General features: G+C 37.6%; 1 protein-coding gene and 1 pseudogene across 18 annotated transcripts in view; one reads left to right on the top strand and one right to left on the bottom strand.

Moving 5' to 3' along the window:
* Positions 1-27,821, bottom strand: part of NCOR1 (nuclear receptor corepressor 1) — a 153,056-nt gene that overhangs the window by 80,209 nt on the left and 45,026 nt on the right. For 12 of the 18 annotated variants that reach the window (XM_013049607.2, XM_045085424.1, XM_045085412.1 and 9 more), the window contains exons 5-15: positions 24,780-24,962; positions 17,321-17,434; positions 10,761-10,817; positions 10,156-10,208; positions 9,790-9,816; positions 7,649-7,715; positions 5,084-5,256; positions 3,702-3,792; positions 1,780-1,958; positions 983-1,037; positions 218-319 (exon numbers count right to left, since the gene is read on the bottom strand). In XM_013049607.2, coding sequence (XP_012905061.1) covers positions 218-319; positions 983-1,037; positions 1,780-1,958; positions 3,702-3,792; positions 5,084-5,256; positions 7,649-7,715; positions 9,790-9,816; positions 10,156-10,208; positions 10,761-10,817; positions 17,321-17,434; positions 24,780-24,962 — 1,101 coding nt within the window. The remainder of the gene's footprint in view (positions 1-217; positions 320-982; positions 1,038-1,779; positions 1,959-3,701; positions 3,793-5,083; positions 5,257-7,648; positions 7,716-9,789; positions 9,817-10,155; positions 10,209-10,760; positions 10,818-17,320; positions 17,435-24,779; positions 24,963-27,821) is intronic. The other 6 variants (XM_045085416.1, XM_045085417.1, XM_045085421.1 and 3 more) reach the window with 1 other exon arrangement.
* Positions 17,784-22,518, top strand: LOC123393460 (annotated as a pseudogene).

The raw sequence follows: 27,821 nt of genomic DNA, 5'->3' as shown, positions 1-27,821 counted from the left end.
TTTGTCATACTAGAAACTTACAGCACATTCACAATAGATGATGTCACACATTAAATATATATTAATTTCAAAATAATAACATGTTCATAACATCCACATTATTTAATGAAATGTCAATCCCTAAAATACACATGATTAAATACAAGGCCCTGGTTATACCCTTTTTGTTCTCCCTGTCTCCACCCTGAAACACCTTCCGCACAGTAATGAAACCCACCTGGTTTCTTCCTCTGCGTTTTCCGTAATTCCTTCTTACTAGGGCTTTATAATTCTCATTTTTCTTGGTTAAGTAGTAATATAAAACACAATCAGGAACACTCTATAAGGAAAATAAATTATTTTTGAGGAGTTAAAGAAGTAACATTTTTTTAAATCAAGCAACACTTTTAAGGGAAACCTCTGGTATTCTCAAGGTCTAAATTAAAGAGCAACACATGGCCTGCATTTTAAGAGATATCTAGGCTCTAAAAATATACATATTATTTTAATGGACAATTTCAGTGTTCTTAATCCAAATTATGAAAAGATACCAGGAACTATCAGAGACATTCAAGCACCTCCTTATTAGGCAGTAACTAAATTCTCTTTCTTGTTGCATATCTGCAAATATTCAAAATGTCTCTTTTTTAAGTATGTTGCTCAGAAACACTATATCCAATCCACTGTGGGAAAAAAAATCAGGGAAAATCAGGGTTCTGATATTTTAATCAAAAATTCAATGAAAGTTCAAAAAGCATTGTAATCTATGTGTTTTTAGGGAACTACAGTATCAAGTAGTCTTTTGTTAACTGTGAAAATTAGACTGTGCTTATGATTTATTAATTATAAATATCACTATATTAGCCACCTAAGAATCTTTTCTGTATCAAGCCCTCTATAAAAATCAGTTCTCTGTAACTACCTCTGTGTATTAGAGCACAAAAAGTTTAAAGAAGCGAACATCACAAACCTATAAACATTCTCAATGTAAACCATTTCTTACCTTCCTTTCCAAGTATGATGCAATTAGCCCAAAGTTTTTTGGATGCTGGATAAACCTGAGTTTAAACAAAGGAAACAACAACAACAACAACAACACATACACACAAACATTTTAACAACTTAAAAAGGGGTGGGCAGTGCTCAGGAACAGAACTATGAGTACAGATCACCTCCCAATCACCCCTAACTGCCAGCTTGAGGAACAACTACAGAATCACTGGAGTCTTTCAAGGGCCCAGATTTCTGGGTACGATCCACCAGGAACCAAGGACACTGGTCTACAGCAGAGCACAGAAATCTGTACTTTTAAAATGTACCCCCAGGTGACTGAGACACAACCCAAATTTGGATACCACGCTTAACCTGACTCCATAACCCCAGTTCTCATCTGTGACTTAGGCTCCCATGTATAAACTTATGGGAAGGTTACAGCAAATCTATATTCTCTACCTTCCAGAGTATCCATACAAATGCCAAAAAGGGCCAAAATTTGGGGGAAATGGTTCAATTTACTAGTGAATGCCAGGGCGCCTGGGTGGCTCAGTGGGTTAAAGCCTCTGCCCTCGGCTCAGGTCATGATCCCAGCGTCCCGGGATCGAGCCCCGCATCAGGCTTCTCTGCTCGGCGGGAAGCCTGCTTCCCCCTCTCTCTCTGCCTGCCTCTCTGTCTAGTTGTGATCCCTGTCTGTCAAATAAAAAATTAAAAATCTTTAAAACACAAAATTTGCTGGTGAATGCCAAATACTTCTCAAGAATTTATGTAAACTTGTATGAGAAAATGATTTAAAGTTTAAATTACTTGTCCTTAAAGATCTCCTTCTCATGGTCAGTCCAAACATTCATAAACTGCCTATCTTTATAAACTTTCATAGGGTCTTCCATGAGGCCATTCATGTTAATGAACTTGACCCGTCTCTGTTCTGCATCAAACATCATAGGCGGGATCACAGAGAGCTGCCGCATTTGTTTCTCATTATTCTGCGAAAGAAAGTAAACATAATTTACAAAGAGTAAAATTTAAAGAGGGCTATAGCTATCCTAATATACGCCAGAAAAACCACATGTGTAGTTCCATGTGTCAACAGCAGCATGTACCATAACATCTAACATGCGCTAATTACTCATATATCTAATAAATACTCATTAAATGAATCATACAGGCAGAGGATATACGTTATGTTTTTATATCCCACTACTACAATTTGAGAAGAGTTCTTTACTTAAAAGAAGTAGATACTTCAGATAGTAATATTTTAGACCTAAAGGACACAAAGAAATGCCAAGTTCACTGAAGTAAGGATCTTATGAAACATTTAATTACATTAACACAGTGTCATTTTTAAAAGTCTTAAGATCATTTCAGAGAATAAATCTTAATGTCATTTAGGAGACCAATGAATAGAAAAAAAAAAATAAACAGGTGTCCAAATCTTAAGGACAGTGATTTTAAATTAAACTCGACGTGTTGAATACTTTTTGCTAATCTTACATAATCTTTTCACTGAAAATTGAAGACTATTATCCTTAAAATTTCAACTAAAGCTTTGTTACATCTCTACAGTCGGTTTTTCCCCAAACTGTAATTTAATAAGTTCACAAGCACACATTTCTATGAAAAAACTCACCAAAAATACACGTATTGACCTCAGTACAAAGCGAGGTTTTTTCCTAAAACTTTTCCTCATAGAAGTGGATACTGCCTTACAGTCAAGTCATTACAAAGTGTCAAATTTTATAGGATACTCTCAGTCAGTCTGAACACCAAAGCATGATTTGGGGCAGACATCTGAGCCGTAGTCACGTCAACTTGTCCCAGTTTTGGGTGCTGACAGATCTGCCCTAATGGAACCAGTCGAAAAGCAAGCAAAAAACTTTAACGCAGATTTAATCATCACTGCAGGGATTATGACCACTAGCTTTTTGGTGTTTGTTTGTTTATGACCACAAGTTTTAAAATATATAGCAATTTAATAACTGTCTTTGATCAGTACTTCAGGAGACCACCACATTCAAATAAGCAAGACCTTCAGAATTCAGAGATGAGGTTTTCTGGGGTTGTTTTTATTTTTTTTTATTTTATTTTATATATATATATATATTTGTTTATTTATTTGTTTGTTTGTTTATTTATTTATTTATAAGCTGAAGTATAGTTGACACCAAAGATGAGGCTTTTAAAAAACCAGTATATAAAATCAAAACCAGAACAACTAATTAAACAGGAGGTGGCTTTTGGACCAACCTTTAGAGACGGTTTGAACACAGCTCAAAAGACTCATGACAGGGACTGAAATTTATCCTTACTCAGCACAGATTTATCAATGCCTTATCATCTCTGCCTCCCAGGCTTCTGTGGCTAGAGAGCACACTTTGGGGAACCCACCAGCACCTCAGGTCCACTTCAGATGAATCTCTCTGGGCAGTCTGCTCCTACACATCCCTGCCACTGACACCCTGATTCAGGTCTTGTTTTCATGTTAACAGCGCCCTCACCTCTCCTCCAGGCCTCCCTGCTGCTAAAGCCATCTATGTAAGATGCCAATCTGATCACAGGACTGCCTGCTGTAACACTTTCAGTGGTTGGCTGGTCTCTGGAACAGTCCAAACTCTATAAATGTTCCCTCATTTATGGACAAATAAGCCCTTAGTTCCTGGGGTATGAGGCTAAAAATGCCTGAATAATCAATGAATTCAAAAAGCTAAGTCAATTAATTTCCTTACCTCCTGCTCAGAGAGCCCATCAATAATTTCAGAAATCTCATGCTCACTCCTAGCAATGGTGGCTGAAAGACCAGCTCCCCTCTGCCCAACTCTAAAAATAAGAAAGAAATTATAAATATATTTAAAGGCCACTTATAAAGAAGACACTAATTAAGTTACTTTTATATGCATTACTCCTCTGAATGGGACTTTTTTAACCAACTACAAGTCAGAGAACTAATGCTACTGAGATACCACTTTTAAGTAATATGCCCGAAGATTAGGATTCTATAGAAGAATGATTAAAATATTGAGATTAAGGGGTGCCTGGGTGACTCAGTGGGTTAAAGCCTCTGCCTTCGGCTCAGGTCATGATCCCAGGGTCCTGGGATCAAGCCCCACATCGGTCACATCAGGCTCTCTGCTCAGCAGGGAGCCTGCTTCCCCGCCTCTCTCTCTGCCTGCTTGTGATCTGTCAGTCAAATAAATAAATAAAAATCTTTTTTAAAAAATATTGAGATTAAAATTTAAAGGTTACATGTCCAAGTTCAAATGGTAGAACAACTTATGGGAAACTTCCAGAAAACCACAGGTATTGATGACATTTCCATTTCAAATAGCAGTCTTTGCTTTCTACAGCAGAGGAACAGACTTGGAAAAATACATCAAGTATTTTTTACAGGGAGGGGAAAAGAAAACAACCATCATCCCTCATAAAAACTTAATCGTGATTAAAGAACTAAAGCTTATATATACTCTTACAAGAAATATTGGAGAACAAATCTAAAGCCTTTTTTTTTTTAAGTTTTTTTTTAATTTCTTTTCAGCATAACAGTATTCATTGTTTTTGCACCACACCCAGTACTCCATGCAATATGTGCCCTCCCTAATACCCACCACCTTGTTCCCCCAACCTCCCACCCCCCGAAATCTAAAGCTTTTAATTTTATAAAATACTTGCTCTCTAAAGTAGAAACAAATCAGAAACTATCAACCAATATCAAAGAATTTCTTAATTTGCCATCCATATATAATACTCTTCGGTCATGTTGGCAGGTAATGAAGAACTAAGAAATATTCAAGTCTACTCTTTTTAACTGCCATTTCTAAAGGAATAGGTATTTTCAAGAACAGAAGAATTACTTTCAAAATATTCACTTAAATTTAGATTGAACAGCATTATTTTAAGAATAAAAAACAAATACTAAATTCACCAAGATGTAATCTTTGCCAGCTGGTAATGAAATTTTATATTCAAAATGAAAAGTTCTTTATGAACTTTCTTAAGATCCGATTCAGGTAACCATTAACACCGTGAGAGAGCAGGAATGGGAATCTGTCGGCGAGGAGAAAGCATAGCCATTAGCCAGAAGAGCGCAGCCATTAAACATCAAACTACTCACCGCTGAAATCTTTCTTGTTGTTCTCTCTGTTTTCGAATTTCTGGAAACTGCTTTTCATAGTACTCCCTTGTTTTGCTTTCTTTAGCTTTCCTCCGGGGGTTATTTTCTATTCTGTCCACTTTTTTCTCCCATGCCTCCATGAGCTGATCATAACGCTGGCAGATTTTTTGTTCCTATTAAATACCCGTAGCAAATTAATAATTAAACTAAACTCTGTCATTCTGACAAACCTAATACTTTACAGTAAATGCTACTTCTTAAGGCTAAGTCAGAAGTACATTTGGCCTAGGACTCAACTGTGAATGAAACATCCTTGATCTGAAAGACAAGAGAGAAAAGAGCCCTGTTTCCTACAAAGATCAGCATATAGAGCATATTTTGGCTAGATTTTTTTAAGTTAATGTTAAGACTAACAAAATTATTTAATTAATAAGCCCTACTAATAGCTGCCCAGCTACTTTTATTATTTTCCTGATAACAATATATGTCTTCATTGTCAAAAAAATGGAAAATAAGTGATAGAAACATGTGAATAGTTCATAATCCCCAAAACCCAATGGCAATCATATTAACATTTTGGTGTTTTCCTTCCCATGTGTCAAAGAAAACACTCATGCTTTAACTGTTCCTCTACTGCTGGAGACTTGGACTACTTGAAGGTTTTTGCTATTATAAATAATGTTATCTAAACATTTTTGACAGTCTGGAAAAAGCAGAAATTGGTTGTGCTTTACGATAAAAAGAAACGCAGTGAACTACATGAAACCAAGAGTTAATCCTTTTAGAGAAATGAGTAATGTATGATCTCATTTTTTTCAATGGAGAGGCAAGAAGCCTCCCTTATGAGCACAGAAGTGTGAATGTGTCAACAACACACGGATAGAAAAAGGGGTAGGACTCATGAAAAACCATTAACATAGGTCCCCTCCAGAAAGTGGCTCTAGAGAGGAGAGCCTCACGATCCGTGCCGCCCCCCAGACACTTGCCAACCATTCTTCTCAACTCCCAGGTATCTTCTGTGTCCTTCACTTTCTCCGTCTCTAGCTAGCTCCTCAGTCCAGGTCAACACCATCCCTTATACCTACATCAAAGTTGGAACCTCCAAACTGGCTCCCAGGCGGCCTTTATTCTCTCCCAGGCCTTCTTAATGGTGGAGCCAGAAGCAAACTCTTAAAATACAAACCTGAACATTTCACTTCTCAGTTCAAACACTTAAAAGACGCCCTTGGGATCTAACCCAAAGTCTGGTAGGTGAACCTCCTGTGGGCAAATTGGCCCTCTTCCCCCAGCAGCCTCATTTCTGCCATGCTCCCAGCAACCTGCCACACTCTGTCCACCTCCCAGACCTTCACTTCAGCGGCTCCCTGTGCCTGCGCAGATTTCCAGAGTTTCTTGTTGTCCTGCAAACTTCCCTCTACGACTCATACACGGAGCATTAGCTGCCCCTCCTGTATGCTCCCACAGCCATCCGTATTGTCCCTTCCCACAATGTGAGTACGATACTGTAACTGCCTGTGACTCATCTGCCGCCAGTCACACTGTATGCTTTAAGAGTTAAAACCACATGGCTATCTTGCTCACCTCTGCAGAACAATACATGGACAGAGTAAACAGCCAATAAATATTTATTAAACAAATCAGTGAACATGTAAACGTTATAACTAAAGACTCTGTGAAGCATGAAAACAAAGTCTATGCTCCTATGTTTGCATCAGCAGACAGTAAATTACCACAATTATAACAAAATTACTGGATAGAAAAAAATGCTTTAGTAGTTTCTTTTAATTTTTGTATGTTTCTTGCAAAAACAAAAACACACTAATTTAAGGACAGTATCTGAAGGACCAGATTGGCAGATTACATTAGAAGTTATGTGTCAAGTAAAAGCCGCTGACTCTTGAGCTTTACAATTCATTAAACTATCACGTCATTAACTATAAGGCACACGGCTCATTTTTCATGTGAATTAAGGAACATCATTTATTTGGTAAGCAACTGAATTTAAACAAATTAACAGTCTGTCTCAACTTAGCAGAAACATATTGTGAAAAGAAACATACTGGCATTATATTTTCTGTAACTTCATTTCCATGAACATTAGAACCACAAAACTTCTGGACTGCAAGTCATATAATAAATGTGAAAACGTATCTGAAGTTCAAAAAGGTGAACTTTAGCTGACCCAGTTCCTAATAAGAAAGAACAGTAATGTCCACTCAGCATGACTGTAACTTACCCACACTGGTCTGAGGGTTTAAGAGACTAAATGTTGATCATCCTACTTCTCTTTCATGTTCCCTTTTAACTACTCACCATTTTCTTTATTTTGACTAGATGAAATGTTATACACAGATGACCAAAGAAATTAATTTGATAATGATATTAAATGTCAATTGCTGCTAGAATTAGATTTATATTTAAGTCATCTCTATAGTTACTTCCTAAATCGGCAACCTTTTCTCAAACAGAATCAAGAACCATCCTCACTAACAAAGGGAAAGCAAATGCCTAAATGAGCATGAATGGGAAAGTTGTACAAATTTCAGTTAAAGGATAGGACCTCACCCTTTGTTTTCTTGCATGATTTCTTCTTTTAAAAAATAAAATGAGTTTTTTCCTCATCACCTGGTTTCTAGAAGAGAAAAATATGGTTGTATGACATTAAGAAAAAGCATAATTTAATAATGCATTCACTTTTTTTTTTTTTTTCAGAGACACTGAAAAACAAGCAAAGATCACTTAGGAATATCTGATGTGATCAAAGTTAGTCTTATTTTTTTCACCCTGCAAAATAAGACTTTTGCAATAATTAGGACTAAGATTCCTCTCACTCTACAGCAAGATTTTATACAAATAGTTCACTTTCAATTATTACATCCAAGTATAAGGCAAATATTTTCAAGTTATAGTTACAGTCAATGATTCTTCTTAAGAACTCTGGTGATATAAACATCTCTGTACATTCTTGGAGGAGGGGAGGTAGACGAGAAGGAAAGGCTTTTAAAGTTACCTCCCTACCTCAGGTAAGGTGCTGACCTCCCTTCTATGAGAAGGTGCACCCACAGAGAAGAGAGGGGACTTCTGCTTTTACACAGATTTCCTTCCATCACAGAAATGACACAAACCACTCTAAGAAGGCATGGAGGGCAATGTGACAAGACAGGAAGAGTTCTCTTATATCTTAATGAAACGGTTACACTTTTTAAATTTGAAGCACTGTGACCTTCAAAAACAATGACATGCAGGTTCAAATATAAATATTTATACCCCACCTACTTCCAGAAAGGATTTCAAGCTGATTATTCAAATATAAATACAAAGCCAAGGCAAGTAGAAGTAATTTTTTGGATTATCTGCCACTCAGGACTAACAGTGACACTGGTTCCACTCAAATTAGCGTGGACAGTCAGGAGCTGGCTATATGGAAAAGTAGCCAAGACATGAAAAGAATTATTAAAAGGCATATTTGCTATTTCATACAAAGCAAATGACGGTGATGAGAAAAGAGCTACTACACGATTCATACGGATGCATGCAGCTGAGTAAATGGTTATTTCACAAGGTGACGTACAGTGGAAGCATTACCACATATTTCTTTTGCTCTAGCTTTAATTACGTGCTACTCAAAAGCAAATGATAATCAATAAATATCATTTAAAATGTTTCCTAGGATTTAAGAAGTCAGCCAGTCAGTAGTAACCTATCCCAGGACAGTGTGCTAAGCACTGTAGTCGGGCAGTGTAGACAGCATGAAATAAATCAGACAGAGCTGCTCTCCAGCTAATATCAGGGGGGAAAGACAGAACACAAACATAACTGAAGCTTTGGGGGAAGGGGGGAATCATTAAAAGTAGCCAACTAGATTTTATCTGCTACTCTCCCTTTAAAAAATGCTAAAACAGCTAAACAGTTCCAGAACAAGGTATTATTTTTTATGAATTTTGCCTAAACCTACTTCTAAGGGTTTTCAAGACCACAGTAGCATCTAACAGAAAAATTCTAAGTATATATGATTTTTATCATAAACCACTTATTTAACAAAAGTTAAACTTATTCAAATTTCAATTTTGTTCATGCATACTACCATGCAAATTATATTTGCCACCAGTTCTGCAAAGTAGTCAACTATTGCACATACTCTCAGTAAGAAATTTTTTCAAAGAAAAAAATGATATATAAATAGCAATCTGCTCATTAGTAACTATACTAGTCAATAATTTAAATGTGCTGATTATTCTTAATAAAACATAAAGTAGAAATATCACATTTTTGTTACAAACTAAGAATAATTCACCTAAATTCTCTCCAAGTATGATAATTAAAAAAAAAAAAAGATACCTATCTAGCTTCCTCTCTTACTTCAATCAGATCAAGAAATTAGATTTTCTTTTCACTTATTTTCTTATTCCAAACTCTGCATCCATAAAGGCCTGGTATCTAGGATGAGCAAGGCTAAGCAAACTACATTCTGAACAGTCTCCTCACCCATGTGAGGTGACCGAGCGCTTCCAAGGCACCAGGACATTAAATGGCAGAAGGGTCTACAAATACCGTCATTAGCAAGAGTCATGGAAGGGATTTCCCTAGAATAGGATTTTGAATAATGATAAAATGATCCGTGGCACTTCTACTTTGCAATGGCAGATGTGGCTTGGTGGGGGACGGTGTCATCACTAGTCTTAAATGAAAAAGCTTCATTATCTTACTTCATCATGCGCCTTGCAGGTACTCCACTGAAAAAAAGACAAAACAGGAGGCAAAAAATTCAAGCCTCAAGGTAAGCCATTTCAATGTTAAGTATTCACCTTTTTTACTAGCAGATCATAAAACCAGCTAGTTTTATGCAATAATTTATTTCATTTTTTTTTTTTTTTGGCCTCGGAAACTCAAAGCTGTTACCCCAACCCCCAAGAAGCCAGAGGAAGATAACATATAGTAAAACGACAGCAAATTACACAAATCTAAAACACACCTACACTATATTATATATAAGTCAGCAGATAACATAAAACAATCTCTTTATAGAATATATGGTCTTTAACTGAAGAACTCCAAAGATGATGAATACTTACGTCTTGATGTTCTCATGATACACCTTGGTATCTGATGGCTGGTTATAGAGTGGCTATAAAATAAATCAAATATTTAAATATACCACATTGTACACATGTCTATAAAAGTACAAAGAAACAGTTCATATTTTCAGGTAAACCTAGTACTCCTAGATCATCACAGTACCTGCCCTCCCAAAACTTCCAGACTTCCAGGTTCCCTGAATAATACTCCTTCCCCATCTCCTATTAATGGCACTCTCATAAAAATGTTTATAAATCCACGGTATCCCATAAGAAATACATTTATTCAGGTTTTTAATTGCAAAAGCAAAGGAAGAACATATGGTCCAAAGAGCTATTTCTGTCTTACTTGTCCTGCTTCTACCTCGTATGATTAAATGGCCTGCTCAGGCAAAAACACACTCAGGACAATCCTTCTGCAAAGGTAACCAAGTTTGTGCCACACTATTTTAAAGCTGGCACAAATGTACTGCCCAGATCTCATTCCACAGTAGATAGGTTGTATTCCATCTTATCCCAAGAAAAATGACTAAAAAAAAAAAAAAAAACCAAAACAAATAAAAAACCACCACCAGACATGAAAAAAGAAATTTTGTACTTACCAGTTCAACTTTTGGGCCAAGACCTTCAAATATTTTATGAGCCTCTTCTGCTTTTTTCTACAGATAAAGACAGTATTATATTGTTTAATTAAAAATTGTATTACCTACGTGTAAAACCACTACCAATTTAATAGCATTTACCTAAAAACTACTCTATAGTTGAACTTCCCTTATTTCCAAATACTCTTACCATATGATAAGTTGAAATACTCAGTCTTCTGTTTTCACAGCTTCCTCACCAAATTAAGTCAAAACTTCACATTTGTACTGAAAGTAGTTAACTGGGCACCTGGGTGGCTCAGTTGGTTAAGCGACTGCCTTTGGCTCAGGGCATGATCCCAGAGTCCTGGGACCAAGCCCCGCATTAGGCTCCCTGCTCAGCAAAGAGTCTGCTTCTTCTGCCTTTGCCCCTCACCATAATCTTGTGCTCTCTCACTCTTGCTCTCAAATAAGCAAATAAAATCTTTAAAGAAAAAAAAAGTAATAACTAAAAAATTGTGAAGTTCTTAACAGCAAATAGATATCAAGATTCTAGGGAGAGGGAATACAGAGTCACTATTAAAAACAAATCCCTCAACACTTCAAGTCATGTCTTTAATAAAAATTTAAGGGGCACCTGGGCAGCTCAGCCGTTAAACATCTGCCTTCCGCTCAGGTCATGATCTCAGGGTCCTGGGATCAAGTCCCGAATCAGGCTCCCTGCTCAGCGGGGAACCTGCTTTTCCCTCTCCTGCTTCCCCTGCTTGTGTTCCCTCTCTCACTGTGTCTCTGTCAATAAAATAAAATTTAAAAAACAAATTTTAAAACATAAAACACTATAAAGTTGCCTGGCTTACCGCTGTAAGCCAAATTGATCTCTTGGAAGAAAAGCTTATAATGAGCTCATATTCTAGTTACAAGAAAACTTGGGTAATAACTGAATAGAGGAAACTACTAGTTTGAATTTCTCCAGTATTCAATAGTAAATAAATGCTGAATTTATTTTCCATTTTATTTGTCCATTTTCAAAAGTAAATTAATCTAAACCAATATGCTAACAGAAATCGTCCTTTCATAGACAAAATATAACAAATCAGAAGTTAAAGATATTTAAGCTGGAATTACAGGACTACCAAATTTGTTAGTGGTTCTTTTTTTTTTTTTTTTTTTTTTTTAAGATTTGATTTATTTATTTGACAGAGAGAAATCACAAGTAGGCAAAGAGGCAGGCAAAGACAGAGAGGAGGAAGTAGGCTCCCTGTCAAGCAGAGAGCCCAATGCGGGACTCGATCCTAGGACCCTGAGATCATGTCCTGAGCCGGAGGCAGACGCTTAACCCACTAAGCCACCCAGGTGCCCCGTGTCAGTGGTTCTTAAGTTCCTCCCAAAGCATTCCCATTAGTAACAATGGCTTCCCATCCGCCGTGCAGACGAGCACCTCAATGTACTTGCTGCTGGGAAACTCTCCAGGGCTTCTGATGTGACACACAATTGGGAATGGATATTAATCAGTATTTCCCAAGTGTAAAGAAAAATGTTCCCTTAAAATAAATATTCTCCTTTTCATCTCATTTATCAACCAAAATCAATCCATCAAGTATTAATTTAGTATATACTGTGTGGAAAGAAATAGGAAGCATTTAAGAAGCACAAAATACTGTAAAGCACTTTCCAAACTCCAAGAAACTAAAAAGGTTATTAAGATGAGAAATGAATACAGTAAAAAAGTCAAATATAAAACTATAAAAATCCATTAAGTTTGCAGAGCCGATCCTATTTCTATAGATCATTTAAAGGCAGGATTTGTCAACCTCGGCACTATTACCATTTTGGGCCTGATAGGTGTTCTAGGGGCTGTCCCATGCACTGGGAGATATTTAGCTGTATCCCACTAGATGCCAGTAGCACTCCACCTCTTCTCCAAGTTACAACAATCAAAGAAAGTCTCCAGTTGAGAACAACAAACCCAAGAAGTCAAAACAGAATGATCATAAAGTTCAAATTGATTAGCTACAGACATATATTAAATAACACATAACATCATCACAGAGAAAAAATTGGGGAATATCTAGCACCTACAATTAACTTCCTCCAGACCCAACATGCAACAGTTTTTAAATTTATTTTCCTTTTTTTTTTTAGTTTTCTTTTTAGTGATCTCTACATACAACCCCACAATCAAGACCCACACGCTCCACAGACTGAGCCGCCAAACACCCCTTAAATTTGCTTTCTCAAGGCACTCTGTATTAGCGTCTAAACCAAGTACAGGCAGGCTAAGTGGAACTGCCCACAAATAACACTGAGAAACAAGGGAGTAAAATTATATCAAATACTTACAAATATCCTAATACATAAAGACACGTGCCTTTTCAGAGCTAATTTTAAAGGCTAGCTTTTAAGATGCTTGCAGACCACAAGATTTTGGTTATGCAAACTTTTATTAAATATCTGACTTCATGTTGGCTTAACTGCTAAGAACACTATTAACCTATCAAATTTGGCAGACAAAAATTTTAATTTAAAACCCTCACATTTCCATATTAAAATTTTTATCTTAAGTCTATAGACAGAGGTACTTGGTTCCTCAAACATGTCAGTATGTTCTATGTGCCAGGCACTGACTAGACACTAAGAAAACAATGACAAGTAGCAGGAAGAGGAGTCTTGAAAAGCTTCAAGGGAAAATGACAATGTGAGCAGGGTTGAAGTATGAGTGCACTTGTAAGACAGGACACGACAAGACACTGGAATGCCTGAAGGCAGGGGGAACATCCAGGGATAACGGTATGAGCAGCTTCAGGGGAACATTCAAACCTAGCCTGGTAGGATAGCCTTCAAAAGGAGTACTGGGCCAATGGCCAGGCAGGCAGGCCTGTAAGCATGGAGAAAAAGTTTAGGCTATTCTGCAGAAAGTGGAAAACAATCAAAAGGTGTCAGGTTGGGGTTTTTTTTTAAATATTTTATTTATTTATTTGATAGACATCACAAGTATGCCGAGAGGCAGACAGAGAGAGAGAGGAGGAAGCAGGCTCCCCGCTGAGCAGAGAGCCCAATTCAGGGCTTGATCCCAGGACACTGAGATCATGACCTGAGCCGAAGGCAGAGGCTTTAACCCACTGAGCCACCCAAGCGCCCCAACAATCAAAAGGTTTTATTTGGAGAATAATATAAGGGCACTCAAACGTGAAGGACCGGTTAGAAAGAAAGAAGACTGAAGGAAGGACACTCACTATTTATGGGAGCGATGAGGACTCACATAAGCCACTGACCAGACCACTACTTCGGAGGAAGGACTGATGCTCTTGACTAATGAACTAACTCTATGGTGTGGTGGAGAGGGAAACCGAGACCACCTGGACACTGGCCTAGGTGACCAGCGCTTGCTGGCACGAAGCATACTTTCTACCATTAATCCCTTTCTTTCTTGTGTTGTCACGTTAACTTGCAAATCATGCGATCAAAAAATAAACGCGTTATCTTTGAAAACCACACTCTATGCACACCCTTTTCTATATGTATTAGAATTCTGAAATTAGAGCATTTATAAATATTTCTGGAACCTACAACGGGGAAGGGTAACAGCAAACTGAACTGTTAAAAATAGCCCGGGAAAAGAGTCTGTTTAGAGACGAAGTGAATCTCAGTGTAAGGTTTAAATATGATGCAAGACAATTTTTCTCTCAGGAAGCCAACTTTAAAATTAACAGTCACTTCTGGATAGCTTTCCTCCTCCCACTAACTTTCTAAAGAAACGACGATGCCTAATACAAGATAATGGCCCCTATCTCCCAAACCACATCAGGCTTCATCCCAACATGTAGACGGTTGCCAAACAGGGAACAAGAGAAATGTCCTCTTGCCCTCACCCATCTCTCCTTTCCTGTGGTGTTGAAGCAGATAAGGTCATTCATTAAAGCTAAGAAAGCGGGACGCCTGGGTGGCTCAGTTGGTTAAGCAGCTGCCTTCGGCTCGGGTCAGGATCCCAGCGTCCTGGGTTCGAGTCCCACATCGGGCTCCTTGCTCGGTGGGGAGCCTGCTTCTCCCTCTGCCTCTGCCTGCCATTCTGTCTGCCTGTGCTCACTCTCTCTCTGATAAATAAATAAAATCTTAAAAAAAAAAAAAAAAAAAAAAAGCTAAGAAAGCCATGAAGGCCTGACAGAAGGCAGCACGGTGAGGCCGCAGTGAGACAGCCCAGGCCCCAGGCCTAGCTGCACTCCCCTGGCCTCCCTGCCAGGAGCCTCTGTGCAGCTCTTCAGAGCAGCAGCCGACTCAGAGCAAGGCAATAAAGAGGAGGAGTTGTGCAAAAAGATGATTTCTACGGCTACTCCCAGTTAAAAAGTCTTCACTATAAGAATACTACTATGAGAGGGGCGTCTAGGTGGCTGGGTGGGTTAAAGCCTCTACCTTCGGCTTGGGTCATGATCCCAGGGTCCTGGGATTGAGCCCCGCATCGGGCTCTCTGCTTGGCGGGGAGCCTCCTTCCCCCATCTCTCTGCCTGCCTCTCTGCCTACTTGTGATCTCTGTCTGTCAAATAAATAAAATCTTAAAAAAAAAAAAAAAAAGATTTCAAGTTCAGATGCTGTTCTATTCTTCACAGAACACAACACAAAACGGCGCACACACACACACACACACACACACTAAAGTGGAAAGAAGAGGTCTGAGAGAACTGCTTTGTTTTGTTGCTGGGCCCCAAGAAACGTTTACTACACTAATTAATGAAAACATAGATATACAAAAGTTGAACACAAATTAAACTCTCCATCAGATCTTGTTTAATAGTTTCCAGTCCTCACATCCTAGTCGATCACAAATTCACAAGAAATGACAAGGCTAATTAAGAAATTCAATCAATTAATAAATATTGCTAAATTCAATTTCTTTAAAAACTGACTCACACTAAGAAGTCAAAATTTTACTCTATATGATTCTTTTCCACTATTAGCTCTAATCCTTTTATCTCTGAGGTCCTAAACTGGCCATGAAACCCATCAGCCCACAAAAGGATTTTATTGCTCTAAAGAATATTTTTTTTAAAGATTTTATTTATTTATTTGTCACAGAGAGAGAGAGATCACAGGTAGGCAGAGCAGCAGGTGGGGTGGGGGGGGGGGGAGCAGGCTCCCCGGTGATGAGAAAGCCCGATGTAGGGCTTGATCCCAGGACCTTAAGATCATGACCTGAATCGAAGGCAGATGCTTAACCCACTGAGCCACCTAGGCCCCCAAGAGTACTTTTTTAAAAGCAGGAGATTCCCATAAAACACCACGCTCCTGGCTTTCCTGAAACAGGGAGCAGCTGTCAACCTTGGAACCTTCGGCCACATTCCTGCTTGACCAGAGTCACTGATCCTCCAGGAAAGTCACAAGGCTGTCCTCGTCACTTGCTTTATGTACAGTTCATTCTCACTGGATACATCTTCAAACAGATCTTCAAGTAGATTGCTCTGTCCATTCAATAAACTGGACTGGTTTTGAACCCAGGCAAAAATAACGTTAATTGCCCATATTTTTACCTGTCTTTGACAGGTAAAATATCCTATTATATCCTATTATATATCTGATGACTTTCAGTTACCTATCTATATACATACACGTATATCTGGTCTAAGATCATTCCCATAAATGTGTATGTAATAATTAATTGACAGTTGCCTTTCTTAAAGCCAATCTCCTTTGGGAACTGGGCTACTGTAAAGTTATAGGTTGCCTGTGTAAGACGTACTGATTCTGATGACTCCACTCACTACAAAGAAAACCAGTTAAAGCAACAATGTCAACCTCTACCTTATGACCATCTTTAGCTAAGAGGCCTATTCTCTCCCATAGTACTTAAAGCATATTCTTCTTTAGACTGGGAACTTCTAGAAGCCCAATGTTAAGGAGCTCTGTGGGAAAGTTTTCTTTATATTAAGATGAAATCCATTTCCCTTTAACTGCTAGTTCCTGGTCTGGATTCCAGCCAAAAACTAACTTGACATCACAAAATTTTTCACAGAATTGACGCCTGACTTTCCTAAATCGATGAGTACTTTTAATTACAAGTATAAAAGAAGAAATTTTCTTAAAGCAAAAAAGCAAAGTCTACCTAAAGGTCAATGGCCTCACATTTTATAACTAAAATTCAAACTACAGCCCAGCTATCAATTCTAAGCTAACAACGCAAGTCATTTCTACATCCGATGGACCCATCTCTCATAGGATGACATCAGTATTTGGCATCAAATTATCCTTTATAAAGTGAAAAACTACAGAATGGCTTGTTTTGTATTATGTGCTACAAACTTACTTGCCAATTTTGTATGACAGGAGAGAGATACAGCTGATAAAATCATATTCTCATTAAATAATACTTATGCAATATACTATATAAAATATTAATTTAAGATACACCTATCAATTTTTCTTCAATCTCTAAGGAAAAAAAAAATCAAGCTTTAAAGCTGAAGAACATTAAAAATTATGACAGAAAACAGGTCTTAATACAATTAACATTACCACAGAACATACTGATAACTAAAAAAGGCACAGCCAAGTGCTTTTACAGGCCTGTGCTGTAAGAAATGACATGAGCTTACCCGATTCTCATCATAAATAATTTGGACGATACTGCGGTGTTTCTGCTCCACAGGAGGAGGGGACACAGGCTTCTCAGGCTCAGGAGGTTTAGCTGCTTCTTCTTCCAGCTGTTGCTAAGAGACCCAGAAAGAAAGAATCAGGCATCTGATGCAGTCACCCCTCTCCGTAATTAATCGCCAGAGATAACACATGCTACTGAGCAATTCTATGGGATAATCTTCTAATCTGCTAGGTCTAAAGAACCCAAGGTTTCTAACAAATTCAATCAGATTTATTTTGACTAAGAACTAAATAACATAATTATTAGAGAAATCCTTTTGTATTTTAATTCGATCCATTTAAAAGCAAAATCATAAGAAAAGCTAAAACATACAAAAACTACCCCCATAGACCTCCATCACAATGACCTTTTTGTAGCACAGGAAAACACTTTTCTATGTTACAGATAAAGTGTATGCGCTAATGTCTGGTAGGAAGAGCCTCGTGGCATGATTACAGACTCATCCTTAACTCAGAACAGCACCATGTGTAGCACCCCCAGCCAACCTTTATATTTTGCAATCAAGAGGAACTGGCAAAACTACAACTTTGTGTACAGCTGCAAAACAAAAAGTGATCAGCATCGCTCTGCCTGGGGTTGAGCCTCAGGGTCACCCCTTTCAAGTGGTAGCATCCTGGGATCCTTTCTAAGTCTTACTACAATCCTGAACAAGTACATAAACCACTCACTCATATGTAAGGCAGGAATATGAATTAATCCTTTCTACCACAAAGATTTCTGAGAAGATTAAATAACTCGGTATGTATGAAGCACATTACAACTATAAAAGTTCAGCAAATATTACCTACAATTATTACTGAACCGAGAAGGGACTTTGCTTGGTTCACTGCTTTTTATTTTTCAGCACTTAAGCCAGGGCCTGATACCTAGTAAATGCTCAACACAGAGCCTTGTGAGTTTACTGCCTAAGATGACAGTAAAGACACTGGGTAAATATGTTACATCTACTAAAGCCTAGAGGAAAAAATATCTGTACTATTCAGCTGACAGTCAAGACTCCTAGTCACATAAGTTGGACCATAGCCAACCTAAAGATAAAATGCCTCCAAGAGACAAGCTTCAAGGACCACCTTGGAATTCAAAGTACTTTTGCAGGCTGCTATCTAAGGAAGCAAAAGACAGATATTTGGAGCTACGAAGTCATTTTTATGGAATTGAGTTCTTCAACCATTCACTTTCTTTCTTTGTTCAGAGGGCCTTCTTTTAAGATCCTTGTTAAACAGGTATGGAGAAAGGAATAAACAAGCTTCCAGAAATCACATTTTGTTCTTAGTCTGGACAAAACTACTGTAAAAGAAAGACTAAAAGCAAAAACAAAACAAAAAACAAACTCTCCTCACTTATTTGTCCTTTTACATGAACTTTAAAATAATTTTGCAAATTTAAAAATACTTAGAATTTTTACCAAAATTGTATAAAACATATACAATTATATAAATTAAGGATGTTCACATTCTTTCAATTATTAATACTGTGTTGCTCTGCATCTTTGGTATATTTGTTTACTCAAGTTGCCCTTTATATTCCTCAATAAAATTTGCAGCCCATAAATATACATATATATCATAAAGGTCATACAACGTATTTCGTTATTTTTAATTATTAGTGGTTTACACATTACTGAGCATTTACTATATGCACATATCATACAACCATCACATCATTTTGATATTATTAGCAGTATTACTACTATATCACAAGTGGAGAAACTAATGACCACCTCAGCAGAATCAGACCCACTGATACTTAAAAGAATTGTCAGGCATATTATTATAAACTTATTAACAAGACTCAAATAAGAGATGGCTGAACATTTTTTTTTAAAGCAAGGTAATAGTTTTTACATGATGAGATTTAAAAATTAGCCTAAGAGAAATTAAAGCAATAAAAACATAACTGAAATTGAAGACATATTTGACAGATTAGATGTAACTGAAAAGAGAAATGCAAACAGATAAACAGAAATGAAGAAATTGCCCATAATTAAGCCCCAAGAAGCAACAACTGGGAAAGAAAAAACAATGAAGAAACAGAAGACAAGAATGTAAGATGTTACACCTAACAGGAATTTCAGGAGATAACAATGAAACCATAGAAAAAGATTTCCTTGAGAAAAAAAAAAAAAAAAGATAAAACAGCTTAGAATTTCCAGAACTGATTAAAAACTCCCAACACATTCGAGAAGCCCGAAGTGTTGTAATGACACTGAGTATTAAGTAAGGCTAATCAATCACATACCTATATACCCCTGAAACAAATAATATATTATATGTTAATTAACGGAATTTAAATTTTAAAAAAAAGCAGCAGCTCAATGAGTCTTAAGCTGGACAGATTTAAAAACAAAAACCCATCCCTAATACATCAGACTATACACAAAACAATACAAATTAGAGTAAGGGTTGGTGTCTTAAGAGTGGAGGCCAGAAGACAGTGTGCTGGGACAAAAGTAACACCAAACGAATAAAAATATCTTTCACAAAACAGGCATAAATGAAAGACATTTAAGTCACAACAACCGAATACTTAATCTGCCAACAAACCGAATCTCACTAAAGAAAATTCTGAAGGATATTCTTCAAGCAAAAGCATATACCCCCAAACGGGAGATCTGTGTTGCGAGAAGGAACGATGAGCAAATATGAACGACAAACACATGGGTAAAGCTAAATGAGCACTGACTGTATAAAATAAAGTCTTTGGTGGTTGAAATAAAACAAGGAAGAACTAAATATATGACGAAAGTAGCACAAAAGCTAGGAGAAAAGAGAAAGAAATTGAGAAGTTCTATACCCTCAATACTTCTCAAGAAGAGAGTTAAGGTACTAATTAGCTTTAGGCTTCAAGTTAAACTGGCAGGGGTGGGGAGGAGCCACAATAAACCAAAAAAAAATACTGGATAAAATCCAAAGCAATGGGGTAGAAAAATATGTAGTGAAACAAATAATCAATCCAAGAGAAGGATTAGAAAAAACAAACAAGAATACCGAATTCAAGCATAGAAAAGGACAAATAGTATAAAATAGTTAAAAATAATTGAGGGTATTACCAATTGTCATAATCAGGTTAAAAGAACCAAATTATCTTGTGGAAAGATAGGTCGTCAAAACCAGGTAAAAAAACAAAATCCAGTTATTTACCTACATAAGAGATATACCTTAAATATAAAAGCACAGAAAATAAAAGGAAAAAGGGGGCCCAAGTGACTCAGCTGGTTAAGTATGACTCTTGATCTCAGGGTTATGAATTCAAGCCCCTCACTGGGCTCTGTGCTGGGTGTGGAGACTACTTCTAAAACAAAAAATTCCCAACATTTTGGGGTGCCAGGGTGGTTCAGTCAGTTAAGCGTCCAACTCTTGATTTCAGCTCAGGCCACAATCTCAGGTTCATGAGATCAAGCCCCATGTGGGAATCTGTGCTGCATGTGGAACCTACATGGGATTTTCTTCTCCCTCTGCTCCCCCATCCCTCGCAAAAAAAAAAAAAAAAAAAAAAAAAAAAGAAGAAGGAAAGGAAAAAGAAGAAAAAAGATAAACGAGTCAATAGCAACCAAAAGAATGCTGATCTCATTACATCAGTATCACGCAGAACAAATTTTACAGCAAAAAGCATTAGGAGAAATAGAATGTCATTACCTTATAATAGAAGGTTTCACTGACCAGAAAAATAACAACTGTAAACGTGTATACACCATCATGACCTGAGTTGAAGGCAGATGCTTAACCGACTAGGCGACTCAGGCATCCCACTATGAAGCTTTTAAAAGGACAATATAGCTCTCTCTCTGCCTGCCTCTCTGCCAACTTGTGATCTCTCTCTCTGTCAAATAAATAATTAAAAAATCTTAAAAAAAAAAAAAAAAAGGGTGCCTGGGTGGCCAAGTGGGTTAAGCCGCTGCCTTCAGCTCAGGTCATGATCTCAGGGTCCTGGGATCGAGTCCCGCATCCGGCTCTCTGCTCGGCAGGGGGCCTGCTTCATCCTCTCTCTCTCTCTCTGCCTGCCTCTCTGCCAACTTGTGATCTCTCTCTGTCAAATAAATAATTAAAAAATCTTTAAAAAAAAAAAAAAAAGGACAATATAGAGTTAACTGATCCCAGGGCAGTCTTATGTAAGATCTAAACAAATTCTACTCACCAAAAAACACAATTAGGCTCAAAGACCTAAATCTAAGAGCTAAAACAATAAAATTTACAGTTGAAAAAAATAAAATTTACAGAAAACACAGGAATCAATCCTTGCTGCTTTTAGATTACACAATGGTTTCCTGGATAGGAGACCAAAATCTCAAGTAATGAAAGAAAAAATAAACGGGGCTTCAACACAAGTAAAAACTTTCGGCCCTGGTGTGATTCGGTTCTACACGGCTGTTCCCTGTAACAGGAGTCTTTATTTCCAGCTGCCCTCTCTCCCATATAAGATTCCCACTCCAAAGAAGGTTCCGTGGACAAGGACATGAGCCCCTGTGTGGCCGCAGAAGTATCTTCTCAGTTGTGAGGCCAACAAGGGCCAAAGAGTATCATTTTAAAGTGGATATTGATGAAAATGAACATGAGTTACCTTTAAGAATGGTCGGTTTGGGGGCTAATGCAAAAGTTGAATTGCACACTGTTAAAGCAGAGGCAATGAATTATGAAGGCAGTCCAACTAAAGAACACTGGCAACTTTGAGAACATCTGTACAGCCAATGGTTTCCCCTGGGGGCTCTGAAATAACACCACCTGTGATCTAAATGTGGTCCAGGTCCTGTACGTGTGGACAGCACCTAGCAGCTGTGGAGGAAGACGAAGAGTCAGAAGATGAAGGTGTGAAACTCCACAGCATATCTGGAAAGTGATCTGCCCCTGTAACTGACAGCAAGTTTCCATAGAAAAAAAGTGAAACTGGCTGGTGAGAATGAGGAAGCTGAAGAAAAAGCTCCAGTGAAGAAATCTATACTTGATTCTCCAGTCAAAAAGGCATTAAAAAAAAAAAAAATCAAGCCAGAATGGAATGACTCAAAACCATTAACTCCAAGATCAAAAGGTCACAAATCCTTTATAAAAGGAGGAAGAAAAACGTCCTAAAACAGCAAAAGGATCTATTTCTGTAGAAGACATTAAAGCAAAAATGCAAGCAAGTCTAGAAAAAGCACGCTGAACGGTCCTGGTAAATTAAGCCCAAAGATGGGGAGAGGAAAAAGAGAGACAAATATAGTCCATACTGAAAATCAACAATCTAGACGAAAGTCTTCTATTTTAATTTCAATCCCCGTTCCTGGTTTGCCACCCACCCACACCCCCTTCCAGGCTGGAAGCAATCTCCCTCCTGACTTCCCAAAGCACTTTCATCTGACTGCTCTGATCCAAGGAACCTTATACTTCGTTCTCTGTTACTTGTGCATTTGACTCACCTCTTTGACCATGTTTTATCACCTTTGTATCTCCCTAGCTGCTCAATAAATACTTACATGAGTCAAGTAAGAGGGGGGAAAAACCCCTTTTGTACACCAATGGATACTATCAGGAAAGTGAAAAGACAACTCACAGAATGAGAGAAAATATCTGCAAATCACATGTCTGAGTGTCCAGAATATATAAAGAACTCTTACAACTCAACCATAAAAAGACAAATAACCCAACGAAAAAATGGGACCAGAATCTGGATAGTTCTCTAAAAAATATATACAAAAGGCCAACAAGCACATGAAAAGCCATTCATCCTTAATCATGAAGGAAATTAAAATCAAAACCACAATGAGATTCCACTTCACATTGAGTAGGATGGCTATCAAACAAACACACAAACATGTTGACAAAGAAGTAGAGAAAATGGAGCCGTCCCTCATACACAGTTGGTGGGAGCATGAAATGGTGCAGTCACTGTGGTAAACATTCTCATGGTTCCTCAAAAATTGAAACAGAGATTTACCATATGACCCAGCAATTTCACTCCTAGATATATATCCAAGAGAACTGAAAAAAATAATGGTCACACAAAAACTAGTACATGAATGTCACAGCAGCATGATTCATAACTACGAAAAACAGCCAAAAAGTGAACACAGGGGTGCCTGGGTGGCTCAGTGGGTTAAGCCTCTGCCTTCAGCTCAGGTCATGATCTCAGGGTCCTGGTATCGAGCCCCACATCGGCCTCTCCGCTTGGCAGGGAGCCTGCTTCCCCCCCCCCTCTCTGCCTGCCTCTCTGCCTACTTGTGATAAAATCTTAAAAAAAAAAATTTTTTAAAAAGTGAACACAACCCAAATGTCTATCACCTGATGAATGAAAGAACAACACATAGCATATCCATGAAGTAGGATTTTATTCAGCCATAAAAAGGAATGAAATACTGATACAAAATATAACATGGGTGAATCCTGAAAACATACTAAAAGAACGAACACACAAAAAGTCACATATTATATGATTCTATTGACCTGAAATGTCCAGATAAAATTCTATATAGACACAGAACAGATTAGTGGGTTGCCAGGGGCTGGGGGAGGGAGGGTAGAAGGTAACTGCTAACAGATATTCAGTTTCTCTTTCTTATTTTTTTGGTTTCTTTTTGAAGTGATAAAAATGTTCTAGAATTACATAGTGGTGATAGTAGCACAACTTTATGAATACATTAAAAGTCACTGAAATTGTATACTTTAAAAGGATTAACATTATGGTATTTGAATTTATTTCAATTAAAAAAAAAAAAACCTTACTCATCCCATCCCCAAAAAGCACAATGACAATCCACAAATGAGCTAGCTGCCATACACGTAAGTGACAAGAGACTTTAGGAAATAGTAAAATTAAGAAAATGACAAAATAACAATCCACGTAAGGAACACCAATAACTCATAAACAAACAACAATAAGCTCTCATTCCTAAAACGGAAATGTAACGTAAAATCTCAGTGAGAGCTATTTCACATCCAGCTGAAACAAATGACCAGGTGAAAACAAGCATATGCACAAATGAACTTGTAAGGTCGTGGTGGGAATGCAGAACCGAGCTGCCATTTTAGCAAGTTCGGTATCATCTAATACATGCAAAGATACACATACACTCCAGCCAAGCAATGCCATTCTTGTGCCAGTGCCCTAGAAAATTGGTTTAAACATGAACCAAAAACACAGCACCACAGTATCAAATAGCAGCAAACCACGAAAACCCCTCCAGTAAGATCAAAAACAGAACGGACAACAAGATTTGCTCTCTGTAATGAGAAAAAACAGCAGGGAAAATGAGTGAATACAACTAAGGAAACTAAGAGCAAAAAAAAAAAAAGTAAGCCACAATACACGAGACATGATTCCACGTACAAAAAGTTGAAAGCTATGTAAAACTCAACATTAGCTTCGTTAGAAAGACAAACATACATTCTTAGAACATCAATAAAAGACCAGTAAAATCAAACACTTACTTGTTTCTTTTTCAGTTTAAGGATCTGCTGTTCTACTTTTGCAATTTCTCGATCTACACGATCCATACTCTGTATTAACTCTTCCTTTGAAAGTTTTGAAGGTGAAGCATTTTGATCATCTCCACAGGGTTGCCCAGAGATTGGAGAGGATGGAGCTTCATGTTTGCCTCCAAATGCTGGATCCTTTAGAGGAGAAAATCAATAATTAATTCCTCGCTAATAGCCAGTATCAGTGTGAAGATTCACTTAACTGAGAAAGTCCATTTGAAAACACAGCAGAGCCGTGTATGCTAGCTAGTACATGGCTGGTGTCTGGAAGGAGCAATTTTCACACACGCACATGGGCAACACACCCTACTGACCTCTATACCACTTTCATAGATAGTGTAGACGTATCGTTCACTATTTTGAATATCTTAAAAGCTACACAGAATGAGGTGGCTAAGAGGCCAAACAGCCTTTAGTTAAGGCTTCAGTGAGATTATACAGAGTATCTGGGGAAATAATAATGCAATCGTAACAAAGGAAGATACCAATTTCTTAATCATTTCCTTACAATGGTTCTTCAAAAAGTCTGAACTTATAGGCTAGGAAAACTACAAACTCCATGTGAAATCTTGTACCCACCCAACTTAGAAGTTATGATATGCCCAACTGTTCCCAACAAAAAGTTTTCAGACTTTCCAGTGGCCAAGAATTAGATACAGAAATGACCTAGGAACTTCTGCTGCTACTAACACCTAGACCTACCCTTATATAGGGCAACCAAGCCTGCCCACACTACAGCACACATAAGATCTCTTAACCCAATATGTCAGCCGTTCTACCTCCAAATCAGAGAGAGAATTATAGCACAAGGAAAACCCCTCCACACAAAACCTACCACCCTGTCCACACACACACACACAAACACACACAGAGTTTATTAATTTCCAGTCTAAGGTGAAGATATAAGCAATACTGTAAAGCAGATGAATGTTAGATTAAGGTACTCGTTTTCTCCAAGCTATAAGAAGCCTAGGATGAGCATAGTTCAAAGGACTATGGAGCCCTAAATGTATTAAATAACAATTAAGTAACTGGGAAATCAGCAGTTCTAACCAAGAATGCACATAACTGTACCAGGATGGTTGCTCCAAAAGACCCTGGAACAGAGATTTCAGCTAAAATATGTGTATTCCTGAAAAATCTCATATTCTATAATAACATAAATCTAAGATTTCTGGGGAAAACGGGATTATGGCTATTATTTAAAACCCGTACAACTTTGTCAGCAGAGCACTAACAAAAACATGAATAATTCTGATAGAAGTAATAATACAAGTGAGCTCCAGAATCAGCTGCAATCAGCCTACAGTCAGTCTTTGCTAGCTTTACACCGAGTGGTCCGTGCTTCTGTTGTGAAGATGTAAATCCTTGAGGTCATTTGCTTCCAACAGAAAACAGTATGTTTCATCAAAATAAAAAATCCAATTCAGGGTATCTTTATCAACCTTTATCAACCTTTAAAAACAAAAAATACAGGAGATAATATCGTTATGGTTTCTTTTCAACACTTGAATCTGCACTAGGTTAGCTTAAAGTGAAACACAGAGCTGTTCTTGAATGCACTAATTTTCAAATCTTCTTAAGGTCTTCAGACATCATGAAGGCTACTTCTTGTAATTATGAAACAGCTTAATCCTGAGAGCTCTGAAACATTAACGTGCAGAAAAAAAAAAACATTCAGGAACCACCAAGGCTTCATGTTATATTAAAACATTCTCCTACCATATGCATATGAGTTCATTTGTGTTACAGAACACGTATATAGCAAAGCAGATTATATTTCAATTCTGCACATTTTTGAAATGTTCCTCAGGTGATCTGAGACATGCCCTAAGAACTATTACAAAGCAGTATTATCCACTGATTTTCATTCTAGTTAAATATCTAACCCAAAAAACAATTCCTTGAGTGCCTACTATATTATATGATAGGCACTAGGTAGAAAGGGGAACAAAACAGACACGAGGCTCGCCCTCATGGAGTTTATATCTTGTGCTGGAACATACTGCTAGCTATTTTGGGAAAGGAGTTAGATTCCTACCTCACATCTTGTATCACAACAAAAGCCAAATAGCAGCAAACATTTAACGAGATTTATTAGCAAATTTCAGGGAGCCCCAAACAAACAAAAAAGGGTATTCATTTTATCTTGGGTTTAGAAAAGCCAACAGCAAAAGATAAATAAAAAAAGAGAGACTGATGGATTAAATAAACACGATCTTCTATTTATCAAGATAGTAATAAGACATTTAAAAACCAAATGAGAAAAATCATTTCCAAAATGTGAACTCTACAGCTCAATATAAAATCAAAACAATACTGCCAGAAAAATGAACAGATATGAAAAAACTCATAAATCAGGAAAAATGAATAACCAATAAACAAATGAAAAACATGTTACTAAAAAGCAAATAAATACAGTTAAAAATTCATCAAATTAACAATGATTTTTTTTTTTTTTAAAGCAACAACTATGTGGCATCAACAAGGCTCCACAAGAATTGGGCACCATGGGGGCGCCTGAGTGGCTCTGTTGGTTAAGTCACTGCCTTCAGCTCAGGTCATGATCCTGGAGTCCCAGGATGGAGTCCCATATTGGGCTTCCCCTGCTTTGCAAGGAACCTGCTTCTCCTCTCCCTCTGCCTCTCCCCCTGCTTGTACACGCTCTCTCTCTCTTATCAAATAAATAAAATCTTAAAAAAAAGAAAAGAGCTGGGCACCCTATGCTCTGCTGTCAGGAATACAAATTGGCCCCATTCTCTGGCAGGGCAATCTAGAAATAACCATGAAAACCTGAAAAATATGTTGACTCTGATCTGAAATCGATCCTACTAATACGGATTTACCTTAAGGGAAGAAATAAGAATAAACACCAAAAAACTCAGCCTGAAGTACAAATATCATTGCTCTAATGAACAAACAGGTAACCTGCATTTATGACAAATTACTCTATATCCATATATGGAATACTAAGGAACCCTCAAAATATAGCTA

This window comes from Mustela putorius, unplaced genomic scaffold (assembly GCF_011764305.1).
Source record: "Mustela putorius furo isolate JIRA1106 unplaced genomic scaffold, ASM1176430v1.1 tig00000867_pilon_pilon_pilon, whole genome shotgun sequence".
Classification (NCBI taxonomy): Eukaryota; Metazoa; Chordata; class Mammalia; order Carnivora; family Mustelidae; genus Mustela; species Mustela putorius.
This window is presented reverse-complemented; position numbering and strand designations above follow the sequence as displayed.